Source organism: Stegostoma tigrinum, chromosome 8, assembly GCF_030684315.1.
Source record: "Stegostoma tigrinum isolate sSteTig4 chromosome 8, sSteTig4.hap1, whole genome shotgun sequence".
Taxonomy (NCBI): Eukaryota; Metazoa; Chordata; class Chondrichthyes; order Orectolobiformes; family Stegostomatidae; genus Stegostoma; species Stegostoma tigrinum.
This window is the reverse complement of record NC_081361.1, coordinates 32202990-32225272: the sequence shown is the minus strand read 5'-3', so window position 1 is coordinate 32225272 and position 22283 is coordinate 32202990. Positions and strand designations below refer to the sequence as shown.

General features: G+C 39.7%; 1 protein-coding gene across 2 annotated transcripts in view; it reads right to left on the bottom strand.

The window, feature by feature from the left end:
* vamp4 (vesicle-associated membrane protein 4) overlaps positions 1-22283 on the bottom strand; it is a 44150-nt gene that overhangs the window by 5569 nt on the left and 16298 nt on the right. For both annotated transcript variants that reach the window (XM_059647770.1, XM_048539394.2), the window contains exons 5-7: positions 10071-10171; positions 6741-6820; positions 2779-2830 (exon numbers count right to left, since the gene is read on the bottom strand). In XM_059647770.1, coding sequence (XP_059503753.1) covers positions 2779-2830; positions 6741-6820; positions 10071-10171 — 233 coding nt within the window. The remainder of the gene's footprint in view (positions 1-2778; positions 2831-6740; positions 6821-10070; positions 10172-22283) is intronic.

Sequence of the window (22283 nt, the reverse complement as noted above, 5' to 3'; positions counted from 1 at the left end):
ATAAAAGCTGACGTTTCGGGCCTAGATCCTTCATCAGAAAAGGGGGAAGGAGAGGGTTCTGAAATAAATAGTGAGGGGGGGGGGAGGCAGATCGAGGATGGATAGAGGAGAAGATAGGTGGAGAGGAGACAGACAAGTTAAAGAGGCAGGGATGGAGTCAGTGAAGGTGAGTATAGGTGGGGAGGTAGGGAAGGGATAGGTCAGTCTGGGGAGGACGGACAGGTCAAGGAGGCGGGATGAGGTTAGTAGGAAGGAAATGGGGGTTCAGCTTGAGGTGGGAGGAGGGAATACAGGTTAGGGAGGCGGGGACGAGCTGGTCTGATTTTGGGATGCAGAGGGGAGATTTTGAAGCTTGTGAAATCCACTTTAATACCATTCGGCTGCAAGGTTCCCAAGCAGAACATGAGCTGTTGTTCCTGCAACCTTCGGGTGGCATCGTTGTGGCACTGCAGGAGGCCCAGGATGGACATGTTGTCGAAGGAATGGGAGGGGGAGACTTCCTGTTGTTGCAGGGAAAAGTACCGGGTGTGGTGGGGTTGGAGGGGTGTGGGGAGCGGACAAGGGAGTCACGGAGAGAGCGGTCCTTCCAGAAAGCAGACAAGAGTGGGGAGGGAAAAATGTCTTGGGTGGTGGGGTCGGATTGTAGATAGCAGAACTGTTGGAGGATGATGCGTTGGATCTGGAGGTTGGTGGGATGGTACGTGAGGACGAGGGGGATTCTCTTTTGGTGGTTATTGCGGGGACGGGGTGTGAGGGATGGGTTGCAGGAAATGCAGGAGACACGGTCGACGGTGTTCTCAACCACTGCGGGGGGTGGGGGTGGGGAGTGGTTGCAGTCCTTGAAAAATGAGGACGAGACACATACGGGAGCGGAATACCTCATGATGGGAGCAGATGTGGCGGAGGCGAAGGAATTGGGAACGGGGGGGGATGGAATTTTTGCAGGAAGGTGCGTAGGAGGAGGTGTATTCCCTTGTCCGCTACACTTGCCCCCACACCTCCTTAGGGAGGAGGTGCATTCTACGTAGCTGTGGGAGTCGGTGGGCTTGAAATGAACATCGGTTTCTAGGTGGTTGCCCGAGATGGATTCAGAGGGGTCCAGGAAGGTTAGGGAGGTGTTAGAGATAGTCCAGGTGAACTTGAGGTTGGGATGGAAGATGTTAGTGAAGTGGTTTCCCGCAACTCATCCTTCACACCCCGTCCCCGCAATAGCCACCAAAAGAGAATCCCCCTCGTCCTCACTTACCACCCCACCAACCTTCGGATCCAACGCATCATCCTCCGACACTTCTGCCATCTGCAATCCGATCCCACCACCAAAGACATTTTTCCCTCCCCGCTCGTCTGCTTTCCAGAGGGACCACTGTCTCCGTGACTCCCTTGTCCCCTCCACACCCGGCACTTTTCCCTACAACCGCAGGAAGTGCTACACTTGCCCCCACACCTCCTCCCTCACCCCCATCCCAGGCCCTAAGAAGACTTTCCACATCAAGCAGATGTTCACCTGCACATCTGCCAATGTGGTATACCGCATCTGCTCTACCCGGTGTGGCCTCCTCTACATTGGGAAAACCAAGCGGAGGCTTAGGGACCACTTTGCAGAACACCTACGCTCAGTTCGCAATAAACAACTATGCATCCCAGTCACAAACCATTTCAACTCCCCCTCCCATTCCTTTGACGAGATGTCCCTTCTGGGCCTCCTGCAGTGCCACAACGATGCTACCCGAAGGTTGCAGGAACAGCAACTCATATTCCGCTTGGGAACCCTGCAGCCCAATGGTATTAATATGGCTTTTGCATGCTTCAAAATCTCCCCTCCCCCCAGTGCATCACAAAACCAGCCCAGCTCGTCCCCTCCCCCCACTGCATCCTAAAACCAGCCCAGCTCATCCTGTCTCCCTAACCTGTTCTTCCTCTCACCTATCCCCTCCTCCCACCTCAAGCCGCACTCCCATTTCCTTCCTACTAATCTCATTCCACCCCCTTGACCTGTCCGTCCTCCCTGGACTGACCTATCCCCTCCCCACCTACACTCACCGCTACTGGCTCCATCCCCGCCTCTCTAGCTTGTCTGTCTCCTCTCCACCCATCCTCTCCTCTATCTTCGATCCGCCTCTCCCCCCCCATTTATTTCAGAACACTCTCCCCCTCCCCCTTTTCTGAAGGAGGGTCTCGGCCCGAAACGTCAATTTTTGTGCTCCTGAGATGCTGCTTGGCCTGCTGTGTTCATCCAGCTCTACGCTTTGTTATCTCGGATTGTCCAGCATTTGCAGTTCCTATTATCTCAATTGAAGCGCTATCTACATGCCACTATGGTACAAAACTGGAAACAAGACTGCCCACCATGGCCGGACCACTTAAATTCAGAGTGGGACAGAACAACAGGGCTTCAAAGCAGGCTACACAACACTGACGATGTCACCTCGAAGGGAGACGAAACATTTGCATGAAAACCAGTCAGCCTGGTGACCCAAACAACAACTCAAACTGCAACCTGAGCTACAGATCTTCATTAAAACATTAGGTATTTTAGATGACAAATGTAATGCGATAAAGAAGAAGATACAGTAGTGATAAGAGTGTCATGCACATACAATGAAAGCCTGGACACACACATATGATTCTACCAGAATATTGGGAGTTAATTAATATGGTCTACCTTGACACATATACTCATGTACATCAGTAGTGCAGCTGAAGAAGAATTCCAACAGGAACATGATAGTACAGAACTTGACAAGTTGTTTTTATTTTTAAGATGGCAAACATACTTACTGATAATGACTAACAAGACAATTACAACGACCACTGCTATGATGACCTTCATCTGAAAGGAAAAAGGTAACAAGGTCAAAAAGAAACAGTAGCACAATGCAAACTTTCCCAAATCTTTGCTTACGAGTAATATCTGTAAACACAGATAAATTGTGCCCAACTTCGGAAATGTGTACTGGACTGTGGTTTTAACTTCATTTCCTGTTGTTGCATATTTTAAGAACCAGATTTTTAGCTCTGGTATATAATATTTAATTAGAATTGGGTCTAGGAAACACTGTTGTGTAAGTGGACCACAGATCAAGCAGAATGGAAGCATTATTGTGGTATGATTTTGAACAGTCATATTGACTTATAAATTAAGAGAAATGCAATTATAACAAAAACACCAACATAAGAATGTGATTTACTAAACCTCCTGCATTCCTGTTATACTACTCTCGCTAGCAAATGAAAGAACTTGCATTCAGGTAGTATCCTTCATCACTGCAGGATATCCCAAAGTGCTTCTGTAGAAAATATGTCGTTGTTTCTCACTCAGAAATCTTCCACATCAACAATGAAGTAGTGATCACAATGTAGCTTCTACTGATGTTGGCACGAGGGATAAATGTTGGTCAGAATATTAGAAGGAACTCCACTGCTCTTTGCTGAAAATGGGCTGTGGGATCTTAAAGGTCAAAATGTGAGGGCTGATGGTGAATCAGCTTAACATCTCATCCAAAAGAGTGCTCCAAAATCAGTTTCGACTTTGTACTCAAGTTTTTAAAATGTAGTACTGGCTTCATTTGTGTAACAAACTTAATAAAGCCCTGTTACAATTTAAGAGGTAAATTTAGAAAGCAAACACTTAAAACAAGTAAATTAAACCAAAACACTAACGCACATCAGAAATTAGGAAGAGCTCAGTGAAACCTAATTTTGTCACTGTGATGTTCCACACATTGAAATACAGCAACGTGCTGAATTAAGGGATTCTTTCAAATTACAAAGACGTTATAGACCTAAGTGATTTTAAATGATAATGGATAAGATCACTAGATACTTGAACAAAATACAATATTTGGAAACGAAATGCACAAAGGCATCTCACTACAAGTAATAAATCATGAAGCTACCTTCTTTAAATTCAAGTTAATTGAAACTGAAGTTTCTATGCAAAATTAGAGTAGCAATTACATCAATTTTTAGTGGCTTGATCTCATCCCAGGATACACTATTAAGATTTTTTAAAAGTCCAGTTATTTTTATACATCAGTAACTGTATTACTATATAAAATTCCCAACTAAACTTTTTAAAAATTATACCCCAATTTATAGAAACAAAATGATAAGATAAATTAGAGCAATTCTGGGAGCAAATACAGATGTCAAAAAGTATCAGAGATAATGGGAACTGCAGATGCTGGTGAATCCATGATAATAAAGTGTGGAGCTGGATGAACACAGCAGGCCAAGCAGCATCTAAGGAGCACAAAAGCTGACGTTTCAGGCCTAGACCCTTCATCAGAAAGTATCATGATCAACTTTTGGACAGCTTGTTTCACTTTTCTTAAAGAAACCTTTTTATGTTCCCCATGATTTATTGATCCTGGTGCCAGAATGCTGCACAAAATAATGAAAGGCATCTCTCTAAGGGTGAGGGAAAGGTTAGTTGCCTACCAAATGCAACAGGAAATCATTTTCCACATTTCACAAATCTCTGTAATCCATTCATGTACAACAATTACAAATAAGACAAAAATGTCTCCCAATCACTCATATTTGAAATGTGGATTTTTACAGGGAACTAATGAGTTTATCAACAGATGCACCTCAAGTTTAAACATCTTGAATATCAATTACTATTTTCAGTATGATTCAAACAAAATTTAAAGAATGCTTCTTCCTGCAGTTCTACAAAATTAATGGATTGTAGTTTTAAAAAACATTTACTTCACAGCAAGACAGTTTAATCCTATTAAGTAACAAACTGCACTGAAATATTTTTATTTTTCCTATTGGTATCCTCTCTGCAAATTAAAAACAAATATCACATTCTTGGAAGGTGTTCAAAACTGTACAGCTTCAGAAGATTGGAAACTTGAACAAGTTAACGTTAACTATTTGATGTCATCTTGCTTGCAACTAAATTACTTTTCATTACAGATATCTCTGAACAGACAAAATAAAACCTTCAAAACTTCCTCTCTTCTAAGACGCTTAATTGTAATATTTTTAAAAGCAGATTTTTAAAAAATGTTCAGAAACATTATTATTCATAAGACACCACTAATATCAAAATTTGCAGGCCTGCAGCTACCTGCTCAAATAATTAATTCTGAGCAGTCAATCCGTTTTCTACATTCTTCACAGAAGTAGGTGTTGCCCTCCACCATCCATACCCTGTTCCAGAGCCTATAATTAAAGACTATTTATGTTGGGTCAATAAGGGTTTAAAACACAGGTTTATTTTTGGCTGATGGTCTCCTTTATCTGGTTAATTCAGTTCAAAAAAACAACTTATAATGAATTATTTGAGGAATTTAACTCTATTTACTTTTAGAAGTCACTTTGACATTGTGGTGAAACCACAATCACTTGTCTTTAATTTAGTTGATAACAAAGTGAGGAGCTGGATAAACACAGCAGGCCAAGCAGCATCTCAAGAGCACAAAAGCTGGCGTTTCGGGCCTAGACCCTTCATCAGAGAGCTCTTTGATGATTTAATTTAGTTTTATCAGAGATTTAATTTAGTTGTTTCAGCTTGTAATATTCTCTAATCTTATGCAAATGATACCCATTAAGTAATTCATCTCACAGTAAATTCTATTTTCAAATACAACACAAAACTGTATCCTGTTACAGATTAATTTGGGGAGATGATGGCCTACTGGTATTATCACTGGTCAGCTAGTCCAGAGACCTGGGTTTCAATCCCACCGTGGCAGATAGTGGAATTCGAATTCCAGATTTTTTAAAAAATTGAATCAAGAGTCTAATGATGACCATGAATCTATTGCCGGCTGTCAGAAAAGCCCATGTGGTTCACTAATGTCCTTTTGGGAAAGAAACTGCTATCCTTACCTGGTCTGGCCTACATGTGACTCCAGACCCACAGCAATGTGGTTGACTTCGAACTGCCCTCTGGGTGATTAGGGATGGGCAATAAATGCTGTCTGGCCAGCGACGCCCTCATCATGCTAATGAAAAAAAAATTCTTTCCAGGAAATTTTACTCAGCTTTGCTGTGGTATCACTCTCTCAGTTGGCTAATCCTCATAACTATAGGTTATATGTTGAATGTTGACAGTCAATGTGACTTTGATGGGTATCAAAACTTGCACTTCGTTCAGCACTAACCAGGCCAAAAGTCTAGAAATGCAACGTGAGAGAAGTTTAACGGATAGTGATCAGAAATGGGAAATTTTCCTAACTTTGTTGCTAAGAAATTTCCACATTACAGAAAACGTCATTTCCTTTTATGTATGTATTGAATGGTAACTTGATATGAAGATACTAGATATTTATTTATCTTGTTACTTCATACATATAATGCACTTAATTATTTCTATGGATTCTTTGAAGTTCCTGAATCGTTATTTAAAAGTAATTAGACATGCTAAAAACAGATGAGGTTCAATGGCCAAAGAAAACAGGAGTGGTGTCTTTTTTCAAAAAACAGAGTAAAATCAAATCAAAACAACACTGAGGTGGTTTCATGATTAATGATAAAAAAAAGAGGTGCCAGAATTTTAGCTTTAGAACTTACCTTCTTTCAGCTACTCTGCTATGCTTTTTACTCAGAACTATAGTCACTCAAATACTTACCAACATACCTGGGCAGGCAACCAGCATAGGCTGGGTCAAAGGGCTTTCTTAATTCTTTGGAGAGATAGAGATCTATTTCCCTGACATTTATACCTAGTAATTATCTCCAGTCCAGTCACTTCCATACATCTGCACACTTCTGACATCACTCACCTTACATTCTCTCCACCACATCTGACGCCGTAGCTGCTTTGCTCTGTTGCTGAAAACCGTGGCATTATCAGATAAACTTTCTGCAGAAGAAATTAAAGGTTCAAGGCAGGGTTTTTAAACACAAATTAAAAGAAGATCTGAAGCCTACAAATCAGTTTAAATCTGATCAAGAAATCAAATTCTACAAGTTCTTCACAATGATGCTCCAGCTACAAGGAAGCCTGTTCAGTGAAATGGGAGGTCGGGTTAATAGAATTTCATGAATATAAGTGCAAATCATGTGCCACTTTGCAGCAAGGGCTTTTATTCTCCTCCTGCATGATGCAAAATTGAAATGTATTCATTTTGAACTGTAACGTTTACTAAAGCAATGCATAAAGATTAAAAATGAAAAACCATTGAAAATCTCATATCTGGTTGAAACAGCCAAATTATGGATCGCCTCAAGACCAAATTATTAATTTGTCAAAGTCCCTCAGTCCCCAGATGCTCCTTCAGCTGCAGCTACATACAATGCAACCTTGCATATCCACAAGAATCTATGTTGAATTCTGGGGCTTAATCCACAAAAGGTAGGTAAAAAAAAATCAAATGTTGTTCAGTGACTTTCAAAGGCTGAAGATTACAGCAGGTAATTGTTAGCTGGATCTCGAGTAGAAAACTGAAGGCAGAAGGAAGTAGGGATTTTGCTGCTAATTGTCAGTATTTTTGTTTGTTAACAACGTACCTCAAGACCTACAGGTTAGATTTCAACAAAGCCTGGTAAGCAGATAGATAACAGCCCATAGAAGAACTGAGTAATTTTTAATGGACATGCAGATCCAGATAATGGAATCTTTTTAAGGGTCCCTTAAAATGTGGAGATAGGTCAAATTGATAGCTACAAAACCAGAAATTGCTGTCCAAGATTGACAACTGTTATACTCAAAGTTGTGGATTGCCTCATCTGCAGTGATGGAATTTGTCACAGCTATCAAACTGCGAGCAGAGATCTTGCAGAGTAGCTTGTTGGATGTAGATAAGCCCAAAGCCTCCTTAGCCAGATGAAGGATCTAAATAAAATAATTGTTATCTCAGCTTTGAAGTTACAAAGCATCAAAGAGGAAGGAAATGCCTCAAGGAAGATGCTGCATAATTGTAATAACAGCAAGTTAACACAGCTCTACACAGGTATGCCCTGAGTGTTCCCTTGTTTATGCATCTCTCTGATATTTATTGTCATTCACAGCCCTTCCCAAAAGAAAAACCCATCATATCTGAGCTTTATCACCATCGTAAACTCATTATTACATTATTATAGAAATTGAAGAATAGTAGAGAGTTTAGGACCCCTCCACCACAGCTCAACTAGTTGTCAATGAATAACTCAAATAGAATTAGGACAAGCAGTTTTCCAACATTAGTTAAAAGTATCTGAAATTACCAAGAAGCCAGTTGACAAAACACAAGTCACTTTATCTGGGATCAGTACTTGCTACAGTTGGAATGAAGAGAAGCAAGGAAATACTACTAAATGTTCATTTATTAGATCAACTTCCTTCACAATTTCAATAGTTTTCCTTCCCAGGCAACAGAAATCAACGTCTTATTCAGAATCTACACTAAACATTGCTTATAGTGAAGTGAAAAATTTGCATTTTTTCCCTTTCCAGATTCACAAAATATATGGAGAAATGATTCTTCATTCTCAAAGTAGTGATTAAATCCCGTTGTTTAAGACTTGCAATCCAAACGGTTCCACTGTTGCTTGACATGCAAATAAAAATTCATTTCAGTTATTGTTCATTTCTGATTTTCAGAAGCCACAATGCTGTTCCATTTGTTATTGTAGCAATAATTTAAACTGGACTTTTTAGCGTCGCAGGTGGGTGGGTGGTGGGGAGGAACATGGCCTCTGTGATACTTTGTCCTTTGGAAGACTAAATACATCATAAAAGATTACTAAGCAAGATCTAAACTGTAGATCTTCACAATATATTTTGGGAATTAATACAAAAATCACTGAAAAGTTATGTAAACAATGGGCATTTGTTACAGAATTAATACTGATGGGTGAGTTGGTGATAAGCAATGAATGGGCGAGGGCTCAGTGTTTGGACTGTTCCTCTGCAGGAATCCGATGCAAATTAGTTGAGTTTGGTAGTAGCAAACAAACTCGGATACGCAGGTTCACCTAAATTATTCCAGGGCCGAAGGAAACCATTTAGTCCACTAAGTTTATGCTGACTCACTGCTATGACTATTTAACTGGTTTATTCACCAGCCTCTTTTCGCATGAACTGCAATTATTTTCCCTTCAGGAGCTTACTCAATGCCTTTTTGAAACAATGATTGAAACTCCCTCCACCAACTTTTTAAGCTGTGAATTTCAGACTGTAGCCACTTGTGCAAAAACATTTTCCTTTTATCTCTTTTGCAGTTTCTTTAAAATCTGCGTCTACCAGCTGTCCACCCTGTCACCAACAGGAACAGTTTCTTTGAATACTTTATCAGAAGTCCACCTACCGTTCTCTTCTCTTCAACCACATCTTCTCTAATATATTAACTGAAGTTCCTCATTGCTGAAATCACTCTCATAAATAACTATGGAACTCTTTTGATTTGCTCCCAAAGTTCACTGCTCAGAAGGGAGAACAATTCTCCAGTGGAGGCTAAACCAAGGATTTGTAAAGGTTCATTATAATGTCTTTGCTTTTGTACTATTTAGAACACTCAAGATCATGTTTATCTTTTTAACTGCTTTCACAACTTGTCCAGCCACTATCAAAGGCAGTGGCAAACTGCAATTCTTGCCCCAAAAAGACAATAGGTTCTGAGGATAAAGTGAAATTCCTGCAACTGAATTTAACAGCTACGTTAAAGGTTTCAAGGAAAATGGATCAAAGGTATGTAGTTGGGAGTTGAGGTACAGATCAGTCATGATTTAATTACATGGTAGAATAGGCCTGAGAAACTGAATGTCTATTCATATTCTTACAAGCGCTGCATTTACTTGCATATACATCACATTTTCACCTGTCATTTTTCTTCCAGTTCAGCTTAAATACATTATGAAAGGATATTTTCCTTGTTATATGCAAGAAACTACGTTTCAATTCAGTTGTGAAAGGTCTGGAACTCCACAGTATACTACCCCTAACTTGATGCAAGAATAACCAGTCTAAGAGGTAAACAGTGTTATATCAGTGCTGTGAGGGAGTTAATTCAGAGGTCAAGACTAAGGAACTATTATCAAAGTAGAACAGGTACCTAAATGATGTGTTTAAGATACAACAGTACATCAATACCTCACTAAATTGAACTGTAAATAAAGCAAGCAACTGGCCTTACCAGATTTGTCTTGTAGTTCATCAAGTCGCTCCCCTCGTTCAATCACTCGAGTGATGTTCTCCTGCATCACATCAATAACTTCATCCACTTGATTCTGGACACTGACAAAATAAGACAAACCAATAATTCTCAATATGACTTTAAAGCATCTTAAAGCTGGTCTTCTGTTAGGGACGTTCATGCACCTTTTGTTTGCACCATCTCCCAACTCCCACACCGGTTGTGACCAGAAAACTACTAAACTTCCTGCTAATATGTAATCCTAGATTTGCTGATTAGGCTTGGAATTGACTACCTACATACCAATTTAATAACACAATTTCTGAAAACCAAATTACTTAGATACTTGCAATATAGCAAACATTCATATTTACCTTCCACATTATATTATTTAGCAAGATTAACTTTTATGGAGGGGCAAGACAGCAGTATATTACAAGCCATTATTTTGCTACACCATTATTAGCTCATTCACTACTCACTGGCACTGCACTGACATCACTGCTCAGTGCACTTAGTAATTCGTTAAAATGTTCCTGGACTGAATCCAGCTGACAAACATTTCTCCAGAAGGAGAACAAAGAAGCGACAGTAATAACTGCAGAATACTGTAAGTTGACTTTGATCTCCAGTAATAAAGCTGATCTCGAGTCACCCATGGCTTGTCAATTCTTACTATATAAAAAGGAGGAAAAGTATAAATACTGAATTAGGTGGATGATTGCAATTTAATTCACATTGAAGACAATATCCCCAGGCAACATTTTGCTCAACAGCCATACTTCTGGTTGGACCAAGTTACTGGAATGGCACATGTTATGGCAAGCAGCATGAATTAGATCTTTTCTTCTCACTTTTTTTTAAAAAGAGTGCAACACATTCTGTGTTGCAACTTGCTAGAAATATGAACCAGGAATGGCACTGCATTGTCAACAGTATACCTGGGACCTCATGAATGTAGCCATCAATGGCTTTTTTAAATGAAAAAAAGAAGTAACTATGAACAATGGGAAAGGAAAATGATGTATTAGAAACAGAAATAAAGGGAGGGAAAGATAGATTGAGAATGAAAGAAGAAAAACAAAAAGAAAAAGGAATACTTTTTAAAATTTGGAAGGTGAATCTTGTACTTTAGTTGTGTGTAGAAAGTGCTGCAATGGCAATCAACCCTAATTAAATGAGTACATGAGATCAGGCCAGAAGCAATGCCAGGCAAACCTAAAAATCTGATAAAGGTACAACATGTGTCTACTTGCGTGCTGTAGAACACAAACGGCATTTAACAATCAGTGCGAAGCGATTTCATAACTAATGGCTCAGTTTCAAGACGTGCGGTCTTGCCACACACAATATGGATGGCGATAGACAATTAAATAAATCAGTGAAGGAGAAAGCTTCACAAATATCCTCCATGACGATGGAGTCCTACACAACAGTGCAAAAGACAGGGCGGAAGCATTTGCAACAACTTCCAGCCAGAAATGTTGAGTAGATAATACATATCAACCTCTTCTGGAGCACCCAGCACAGATGCTGTCTCCATCCATCGTAATCCACCCTCAGGCGACCGTGTGTGTGGAGCCTGCACATTCTGCCCGTGTCTGCGTGGGTTTCCTCTGGGTGCTCTGGTTCCTTCCCACGGTCCAAAGATGTGCAGTTTAGGTGGATTGGCTGTGCTAAATTGCCCATAGTGTCAGAGTAGATTAGGTAGGTTACAGAGGAGTGGCTCTGGGTGGGACGCTCTGTGGTTCAGTGTGGACTTGTTGGGCCAAAGGGCCTGTTTCCAAACTGTAGGGATTCTATGAATAATCCACCTCGTGTGATATCAAGAAATGGCTGCAGTCATTGGATCCTATAAAGGCTACTGAACCCTGACAATATGCCAGTAATAATGCTGATGACGTGCTCCAAAGCTAGGGGTACCTGTAACCAACCTGTTCCAGTACAATTACAACACAGGCATTGACTCTGCAATGTGGAATATTGTACAGTTATGTCCTGTACACAGAAAGCAGGACAAATGTAATCCAGCCAATTAGTGTCCCATCAGTCTCCTTGTAATCAGCACTGAAGTGAATGAAGGGGTATCAACATTACAATCAAGCAGCACTTGTTTAAGAATAACCTACTGAGTGATGCCTTTTTTGAGTTCCATCAGGGTCACTCAGTTCCTGACTTCATGACAGCCTCAAATACTGACAAAAGAGCTGAACTCAAGGGGACAAGTGGGGGGGGGTAGACATCTGTTAAGATCAAGATAACGTTGGACCAAGTATGGCTTCAAGGACCCTGATAAAATTAAAATCATTGGGAATTGGAAAAACACTCCACTGGTTGAAGTCATACCTACACAAAGGAAGGCTGTATCTTTAAAAGATTAATCATTTGTGCCTCATGAATAACATGAATTGACGGAAATCTTCAGGACAATGCTGTGGATCCAATAATCTTCAGGTGTTTCGTCAAAAACCTTCCCTTCAAGGCAAGGGCAGAAGTGGGGAGATTCACAGGTGCTTGTACAAAGTTCATTTCCATTTGAAACTCCTCGGATAATGAAGTAGTCTATGCGTGCAAGAACATTCATAAGCCATTCAATAAGATTCAATAAAAATAAGATTTGATCATGGCCTTAATTCCACTGATCATCTTGCCGTCCATAATCCAGGACATACTTGTTCATCAAAAATCAATTCAGCTCAGCCCTGAATATATTCAATGACTCAGCCTCAAGTGCTTTCTGGAGAAAAGAATTTCAAAGAAGAAATTGCACCATGTCAATTCTGAAACTCTGCCACTTGACGTATGATCCACTCAAGAGGGAAAACATTTTCTCAGCATCTACCCTGTCAAGCTCCTCGGAATGCTGCATATTTGAATAAGGCACAATTTGTTCAACTTTACCTCATCCCAGGAACCAGCTTAGTGAACCTTTCCTGAAGCGTCTCTTGTGCAAGTTTATCCTTTCTTAAATAAAGAGACCAAAACTATACACAGTACTGTAGGTGGGGCATTTCCATTAACTGTACAGTACTATACATCATACTCCAGGTGTGGTCTCACTATAGTCCTGTAAAGTCAGAGCAAGAGTTCCCTACATTTACACGTTATCCATCCTGCAATAAAGGCCAATATTCTGTCTGGCTTCCTAAGTACTTGCTGTACCTGCATTCTAACTTTCGGTCACTCATGTATGAAAACATCCAGATCACTCCTAATTACAGTAGTTATGGTCTCTCTCTGTTTAAATATTAAGTTTTTCTATTCTTCGTATGAAGTAGATAGGTTCCACATTTTCCTACATCATACTCAAACTGCTTCCCATTCAGTCGACTTTTTTGTTTTGAACTGTCCTCACAACTTGCTTATCTCCTTATCTTTGTATCATCAACAAACTTTGCGAAAATACATTTGGTTCTTTCATCCAAGTCATTCACTTAGATTGTAAATAGGTGAGCCTCAAAACTGATGCTTGAGGGACTCCACTAGTTATAGTCTGCCAACCAGAAAACAACCCACTTCCATAAATCTCTGCTTCCTGTTAGATGGCCCTTACTCTTGCTAACACATCAGATTCAGTATTTGAGTTTTTACCTTGTGTAGCAAATTATGTGGCAATTTACTGAATGCTGTTTGTCAATTCTAATAACACAACTACTGGCTCCCCTTTATTTGTCCTGCTCATTATGTCCTTACAAGATGTCAATAAATTTGCCAAAAACAATTTCCCCTTTCATAAAGTTGTATTTCCACATTGAGTGGAATGACCATGGCTGAGTCCCCCACTGACACCCTGGGGGTTTGCCATTTACCAGAAAATGAACAGGACCATCTGACCAGCCATGTATATATTAGTTTGACAGGAGTGGGTCAATGACTGCAGTAAGTAACTGACAGGTGAACTCTCCAAAGTCCTTCAGCTCTCTACTCAAAGGATAGGAGAGTGACTGAACATTCTCTTGCATGGATGAGTGCAGCTCCAATACTACTTAAGAAGCTCAACAGCATTCATGATAAAAGTCTGAATCTAACTTAGAAAAGAGATCTTTTTAAAACATAAAATTCAGAAACACAGCAACTGTGTGAATGAAAAGCCAATGGAACATTGAACACCTATAACCAATGTCAGTGTTAAAGTAGATCTCATTATACAAAGAGATACTAGGAAACAGCGATGCTGGAGAATCTGAGATAACAAAGTGTACAGCTCGATGAACACTGTAGGCCAGGCAGCATCAGGGGAGGAAAGCTGACCTTTCAGGTTTGGACCCTTCTTCGGAAATGGTTTTTTGAAGGGTCCAGAGCTGAAAGGTCAGCTTCCCTGCTCCTCTGACGCTGCCTGGCCTGCCATAATCATCCAGCTCTACACCTTGTCATCTTATTATACAAAAACAGGCTAAGTAGTAAGGGCGTGGAATGCCCTGCCTGCAACAGTAAACTCACCAACTTTAAGGGCATTTAAATGGTAATTGGATAAATATATGGAAGATAATGAAATAGTATAGGTTAGATGCGCTTCAGATTGGTTTCACAGGTCAGCGCAACATCGAGGGCCAAAGGGCCTCACTGTAATGTTCTAGGTTCTAATGAAACAACCAGTGTAATTTCTTGACATGAAAAGCACCCTTGCATTTCAAACTAATGATAGTTGATTACACATTTGAATTGTAATTTGGGGAGGTGAGATCGATAATTAATAGGATATTAATTAGCAAGATGGAAAATGGAGCATTCTGTTTTGGTAACCAAGATTATGAAAACAGAGCAAAAAAGGTCAAAGGAGGATAAGATTCTACGTTTAAGATCACTTACCTAGAAAGATGATTCAGGTCAGTTCTTAGATTGGATAAAAAATGGTATACATGATTCTACTTTGTATGCACGTAAACAGAGTGACTGCAGAGGAATTTTGCTTGCAAATGATAAAGAATGGATCATGATTAAGTTGACTTAAACAGTAGCTTGTTCACTTGTCAAGTTGTTTATGGAACAGACAGCTATGCAGCACAATCAATGTAGACTCAGTTAAGCACTCAGGAAAGGAAATGGAAATATTTCAAATTTAGCATGGGGGGGTAGGGGCTTGACGCCAGAGTAGAAGGGATCTGAAAGTGATCTCAGTGGGTGAAACAACAAGGACTTAAATCAACAGGGCTTGTTCAATGGTCTTTTCTTATTCCTACATTCTTACTTTTGTAAGTTTGCTAACATTACATTTGAATGAATGAAGCTTATATAGTGAAAGTCTAAATGGTTCTTTAATTGCTGACAATTAAGACTTACCAACTTACAGTCAATTTAATTTGATTCCTTGTGTTTGAAAACCTAAGTAAAATACACACTACTCTACAAAATTAATTTCTGTTCTCAAAGTCCTTCTGTACACCCCTTTCATTCTCCACTTGTAAGTTTCTAATGTGTTGTTGTGCTTTCTTAATATTAAAGAAATAATTTAGCTGCAAGTTAGAATGATGTTTATTCATCCTGGGCATCTGGGTTTGCATCCAGCCAGACTGACGGCTAGAAGTTGCCCCTTCTCTCTCGTAACTGAAGGTTTTCAACTGATTTCAGCAGTCTCAATTTACAGTCCCAGGGGACAGTGCAAATCTAAACATTGTTCAATGCTCACTGAACACTACTGTGCGTTTTTTTTGGAATTCTGTGTTAAGAAAGTATACATCTATGCTATTTCTGACCAGCAAATGTTTGATATGAACATGGAAATTGAATCATTGTTCAGTTTCTTGGGGTGCCCATTTAAATTTGATAAGCACAAGTTCTCTTAAAAAACAATTAATCATGCCAAATACTTTGAGATGTTTTAATATGACAAGACATTTTACGAGGATTAAGAGATAACCTTCAACTAAAGTACGATAAAACGTAAGTAATTAAAACCACATCACTAATGGGTCTTCTGCTGGCATTTTGGTGGATTAGTAGGAGAATCCCTACAGAAATTGACCCAATAAAGTCCCTAACAAGTCATAAGACTATACATTGTGAAATTTCCCAACAAACATTAAAGTTCACTTGATGTGCTAAAGCCAACCTCACCAAGTATCTCCACATTTCTATCCATATTTGAAAACTTAATGATTTATACTACAGTATTTTTAATTTGCAACTCTGATGAAACAAGATACAAGGGGAAATATGATGGCCCTTAAACAATGTTGCATCAGGAGTTAAGTGAATAAAGCAACAAGAAATTCCTCCACCTGAATAATTGCATCCATGTGAGTAAGCCCTTTAAGAACCCTGCAATGTTTCAATGAATCACATCTCATTCTTTCAAATTCTGATGCATGGTGTCCCAACCTGTTTAGAATTTGCTCATCAAGACAATTCCTCCATATCAGGGACTCTCTCAGGTGAACTTTCTTTGAACTGCCTGCAATGAAATTATATCTTTCCTCAAAATAAGGGAACCAAAACTGCTCACAGCACTCCAAATGTGGTTTCACAAACACCCTCTGCAGTTTCTCTACTCATGAACTCCAGGCCACTTCAAATACAGACAAAAATTCCATTAGCCTTCCTGATTACCTACTGCACCTGTGTGCCAGCTTTGTGTTTCATGCACATGTACGCCAAGTCCCTTTATGTTGCAGCTTCCTGTTTTTCTCCATTTAAATAATATTGTTCTTTCGTTCTCCCTGCCGAAATGAACGACTTCACATTTTCCGACATTATATTCTCACATTATACTCCATTTGCTAACTTACCTATCATTATCTCTGTAAGCTTTCTGTATCCTCTTGGTACTTGCCTTTCCAGTCATCTTTTGATTCTCTAAATTTAGCAACAGTTTATTCACTTCCTTCCTCTATGTCATTATTATATATTCTATGCAGTTGCAGTCCTAGCACTGATCCCTGTGGAACACCACTTGTCACAGGCTGTCAACCCAAAAAAGAACCCCTTAAACCCTAATAGCCGACTCCTGCTTATTACAGGATGGTTACCATTGTTGGAGGCCAATCATCTCAGCCCCAGGAAATTACTGCAGGAGTTCCTCAGGTTAGTGTCCTAAGCTTAACCATTTTTAGCTGCTTCATCACTGACCTCCCCTACAACAAGAACTGGGGATGCTCGCTGGTGATTGCGCAATGTTCAACACAATTTGCAACTCCTCAGATACTGAAAGAGACCATGTTCAAATCAACAGGATCTGAACAACATCCAGGTTTGACCTGACAAGTGCCAGAAACATTTGCACCACACAAATGCCAGGCAATGACCATCTCCAATAAGAAACAATCTAACCACTGCCCCTTGACATTCAATGATGTTGCCATCACTGAATTCCCCACTAACAACAACCTGAGGATTACCACTGGCCAGAACTCAACTGGGCTAACCATTTAAATACTGTGATTATAAAACAGGTCACAGACTAGGAATACTGTGGTGAGTAGCTCACATCCTGACTCCCCCAAAGCCTGTGCCTTTTAGATGGTGGACCAGTTAGGAGTGTGATGGAGTTTTCCACACTTGCCTGGAATGACAGCACCTCCAACAATACTCAAGAAGCTTGATATCAATGAAGAAGCAATGACCTAGTGATATTATTGTTGGACTGTTAATCCAGAGGCTGAGACAACATTCTGGGAACCGGGGTTCGAATCCCACCATGGCAGATGGTGGAATTTGCATTCAATAACTATCTGGAATTAAGAATCTAGTGATGACCATGAACCGATTGTCAATTGTCAGGAAAAACCCATCTGGTTCACTAATGTCCTTTAGGGAGGAAACTGCCATCCTTGCCTGGTCTGGCCTATATGTGACTCCAGACCCACAACAATGTGGTTGACTCTTGACTGACCTCTGGGCAATTAGGGATGGGCAATAAATGCTGGCCTACCTAGCAAAGGCCTCATACTGAGAATGATTAAAGGGAAAAAAAAACTATGCCAGACAAAACAGCCCACTTGATTAGCACCCTATCTGTAAACATCTATTTGCTCCACCACAGATCCTCAGCAGCAGCAGCAGCACTGTGTGTATTATCTACAAGATGCACTTCAGAAATTCACTAAAAATCATTCGACAATGTTCCAAACCCATGACCATTTCCATCTAGAAGGGCAAGGGCAGGAGATATGTGGGAACACCATTACCTGCAAGTTCCCCTCCAAGCACTCAAGTTCTCAAGTAAATCAATCAGTCACTTCAGGAATATGGTGTCAGAGATAGAACTAACATGTCCAGTTCAATGCAACTGGTCGAGTGATTAGTCCTGGATGCCATGCACGTTGACTTGACACAAGATAATAGTACTTTTATTTTTTCTCAGAATGCAACATGAATGGACAATGTCAAATTACTTGATGAAAAAACAAAATGCTGTTTTGCAGATCAATCCATTTTAGTATTATTTTCCTCTTTTCCTCCTAGCATTCTCATTTCCCTCTGATTCCTTTGAAATTAATGTCACCAATCCTCCAGTCATTGGAAACTATGATTGTTTGGTGTTAACTGAGGAATGCTAAGATTCATTATATTATCTTATTGCCACACTGATTGAGTTTACCACAGATAAGAAAGAAACCTCATGCTCCTTCTGATCTGCGTACCTCAGTAGCACACAAGACAATGGAATTATCCACTTGAACTAGCACCATGGAAATTAATTGTGAAATCATACATACAAAATAACGCTCAAAACAAGGTTGCCAAAAGGTCGTGGTAGAAATGATTAAATCATAAGATTAGCAATTTTACAAATATAGGTTGCACATTCATCTTTTATCTGATTTTTAAAAACAAATAGGATCAGAACCATAATTCATCTGGGTATGCTTTTCTATTTGTTTTTTCAATGGAGTCTGCATTAATGTAAACTTGTGTAATCTGTCATACAGCGCCCAGTACCATTACAATGGCATAACACATTACACCCAAGAAAGTATTTGAACTTGCCTACTTGTATTGGTGTTTATATTAGTTAACTGTTAGTTATTAGTCATTGTATAAAGTACTAATCCACAGCATTTTCTTTATTGTAAGTATCACAACCTTAAAATTCGGTGGTCATGACTTAATAACTGCTCTTCAAAATTGTGGGACAAAATGGTTAACCTCAACCTAGCAAGTCTGTAATGGTATAAAGTTGCCTCACTGTTTTATGAACCACAAGAAATACTCTCAGCTTTATATGCCAACAGAAAATGTTCATTTTAAATAGTTCCCAAAAGTAGTTTGCTTCATACCTATCACATCAATCCTCAGATTTAAATTATATTTTCGAACTAACAAGTTACAGAACAGGAATCAGTTGCTCCCACCAAGCTGGTCATTTATGACACAAAGATCTTTAAGCAGACCAAACATGATTATAAATTTTTATTACTATATTTAGGTATAAGATGTTAATGAACAAGCCAACTGCAGTTTAACACAAAAATGTTTGAAGGAGTAAAGTTATCTGGAGCTCAAAATTTGCGCCAACAATGTGCAAAACCCCCTTTCTTTGTGTGTATTCTAACTGCCCGTTTGTATTTGGTACAGAGGGAAGAAAAATACAAGCTAAGAACATGAAGAATATATCAGGAGAAAAAGATATAATTTGCTCAATAAATGACAGAACATTTTTCAGACGGTCAGATTTCTCGCTAGAAGGGGATTTAATTGCACTTGCCTTTGTATCTTTCAGCTGAAAGCAGTTCTGTTTATAGTTTCAGAAAATGCAAGCCGATAACAACATTGCAAGAAAAACAGAGCAACTGAAACCTGAGGGAACACTAGTCATTACTTTAACCAATGTGAATGAGGTCTGGGAAATTGAAGGATTGAAAAGAAGGGAGAGGTAAAAGGATATGATCTCAATGCCAAATCGTGTTTATAAAAAAGGGAAGAAAGACTGAATTAAGACATACAAAAAGAAAGGCAGGGAACTTCACAAATAAACATAAAACCATTGATCAATAAGATTCATTTTTAATGATCATTTTTGATGTCAGTGAAATTATTCGGTAGACATTAACAATAGTTGTTTTAGATGTACTTATGCAAATAACTGCAAGTCCTAAATCTGTGGCAGATTTAGTTCACACATACTGTGCAAATTCACAGCGCCCAATAAACGTCAATGCTGAGGGATACACCAAAATTAGTTTTACTTACATGAAAGTGGCAGCGAGATGCAAATCACTCAGTAAATTTTAGATATCTGCACATCTATCCCACACAAGAATATAAGAAATTGGAACAGGAGCAGGCAACTTGGCTCCTCAACACTGCACTACCTTTCAATCAAATTATGCTGATCTACTCTAAGTCTGAACTCTCCTTTCTTGCCAGCTCTACACAGATTTTTAAAATACGGAGTTGATAGCTTTCTAATCCTTAAATACATTCAGTGATGTAGCTGCCACAACCATGATATGGAGAATTCCAGACATTCACTAGCATCTGAGAGAAGAAAATCATTCATGTCTCAGTTTTAAGTAACTGTCCCCTAACTTTGTTACTATGTTCCCTAGTTCAAGACTCCTCCACTAGTAGAAATATCTTCTCCACATCTACTGTCAAGCCCCATCAAAATCTTATATGTTTCAAAAGATTACCTCTCATTCTTCGAAACTCTAATGACTAAAGGCCAACCTGTTTGGTTATTCCGATAAACTGTCACTTCATCCCAAGAACTGGCCTCAAACTCTTTTGAACAGCCTACAAAGTCAGTATCTCCTGTTCTCAATATGGGAACCAAAAGTGGACACAGTTCTCCAGATAAAGTGTGGAGCTGGATGAACACAACAGGCCAAGCAGCATCTTAGGAGCCTGATGAAGTGTCTCGGCCCGAAACATCAGTTTTTGTGCTCCCGAGATGCTGCTTGGCCTACTGTGTTCATCCAGCTCCACACTTCGTTATCTCAGATTCTCCAGCATCTGCAGTTCCCATTATCTCTGATCACAGTTCTCCGGATGTGTCTTCACCAATGGCAAGGCGATGGCCTAGTGGTATTATCGTTGGACTGTGAATCCAGAGACCTAGAAAATGGGTTCAAATCCTGCCAGGGTAGATGGTGGAATTTGAATTCAATAACTATCTGGAATTAAGAGTCTAATGATGACCGTGAATCCATTGTCGACGGAAAAACGCATCTGGTTCACTAATGTCCTTTAGTGAAGGAAACTGCTATCCTTATCTGGTCTGGCCTACATGTGACTTGAGGCCAACAGCAATGTGGTTGACTCTTAACTGGCCTCTGGGCAATAAATGCTGCCTAGCCAGCAACAGCCTCAACTCTTGAATGAATAAAGAAAAAAAACACCCAGTATGGTTGTTTAAAAGAAGCTTGCCTGTTTTTAACTCCAAACCCCTAGCAATAAATCCCGAAATTCAATTTTCTTTTTTCATTACTTGCTGCAGGTATCTGAATGCTGCTTTTTGTGTTTCATGCACAGATCCCTCCATGCTGCATTTTCTGGAGTCCTTCTCCATTTAAATGATAGTCTGCCTTTAGATTCGCCCTGATCCACGGCACTCCTCCCATTAGTTACATCCCTCCAAGTTCAAAGGCCCATTAATCCTGATTGTGTCTTTACAGGGTTGACCAATTTTCAATCCATGCTAATATATTACTTAAATACTATTAGCTCCTATGTTGTGCAATAACATTTTATGTGACACTTCATTGAATGCCTTCCAAAAATCCAAATAGACAACTTCAACCGGTTTCCCTGCATCAATTTTGCATGTTACATCCTCAAAGAACATTAGCAAATTTCCCAAACATGATTTCCCTTCCACAAAATCACTCTGACTGTGTTTGATGAGTTAAGCTTTTCAAAATACCCTGCTACTTCTTCCTTAATAATGGGCTTTAGCACTTTCCCAATGATACAATGTTAGGTTAACTGGCCTATAATTTCCTGTTGCTGTCTCTCTTCTTGAACTGGCTGCAGCCAGTTCTTTCAAAATCCTCAGATGCAGGCCACCAAGTCCTGGTGACTTGTCTACCTATAGTCCTATTAACTTATCAAATACTATTCTCCTCACGATAGGTACTGCTACGTGATCTTTCCTCCCACCACACCTTGCTTATTTGCTATCACTGGGGTCTTTTAGAATGTCCTCCACAACGAGCACCAATATAAACTACTGGCTTAAATTATCTGCCATTTTCCCCTTCCCTGGTATTTATACAGTCATAAAAACTTCTGTTGCTTGTTTTCTTGTTTCTTGCCAATTTACTTTTATAATCA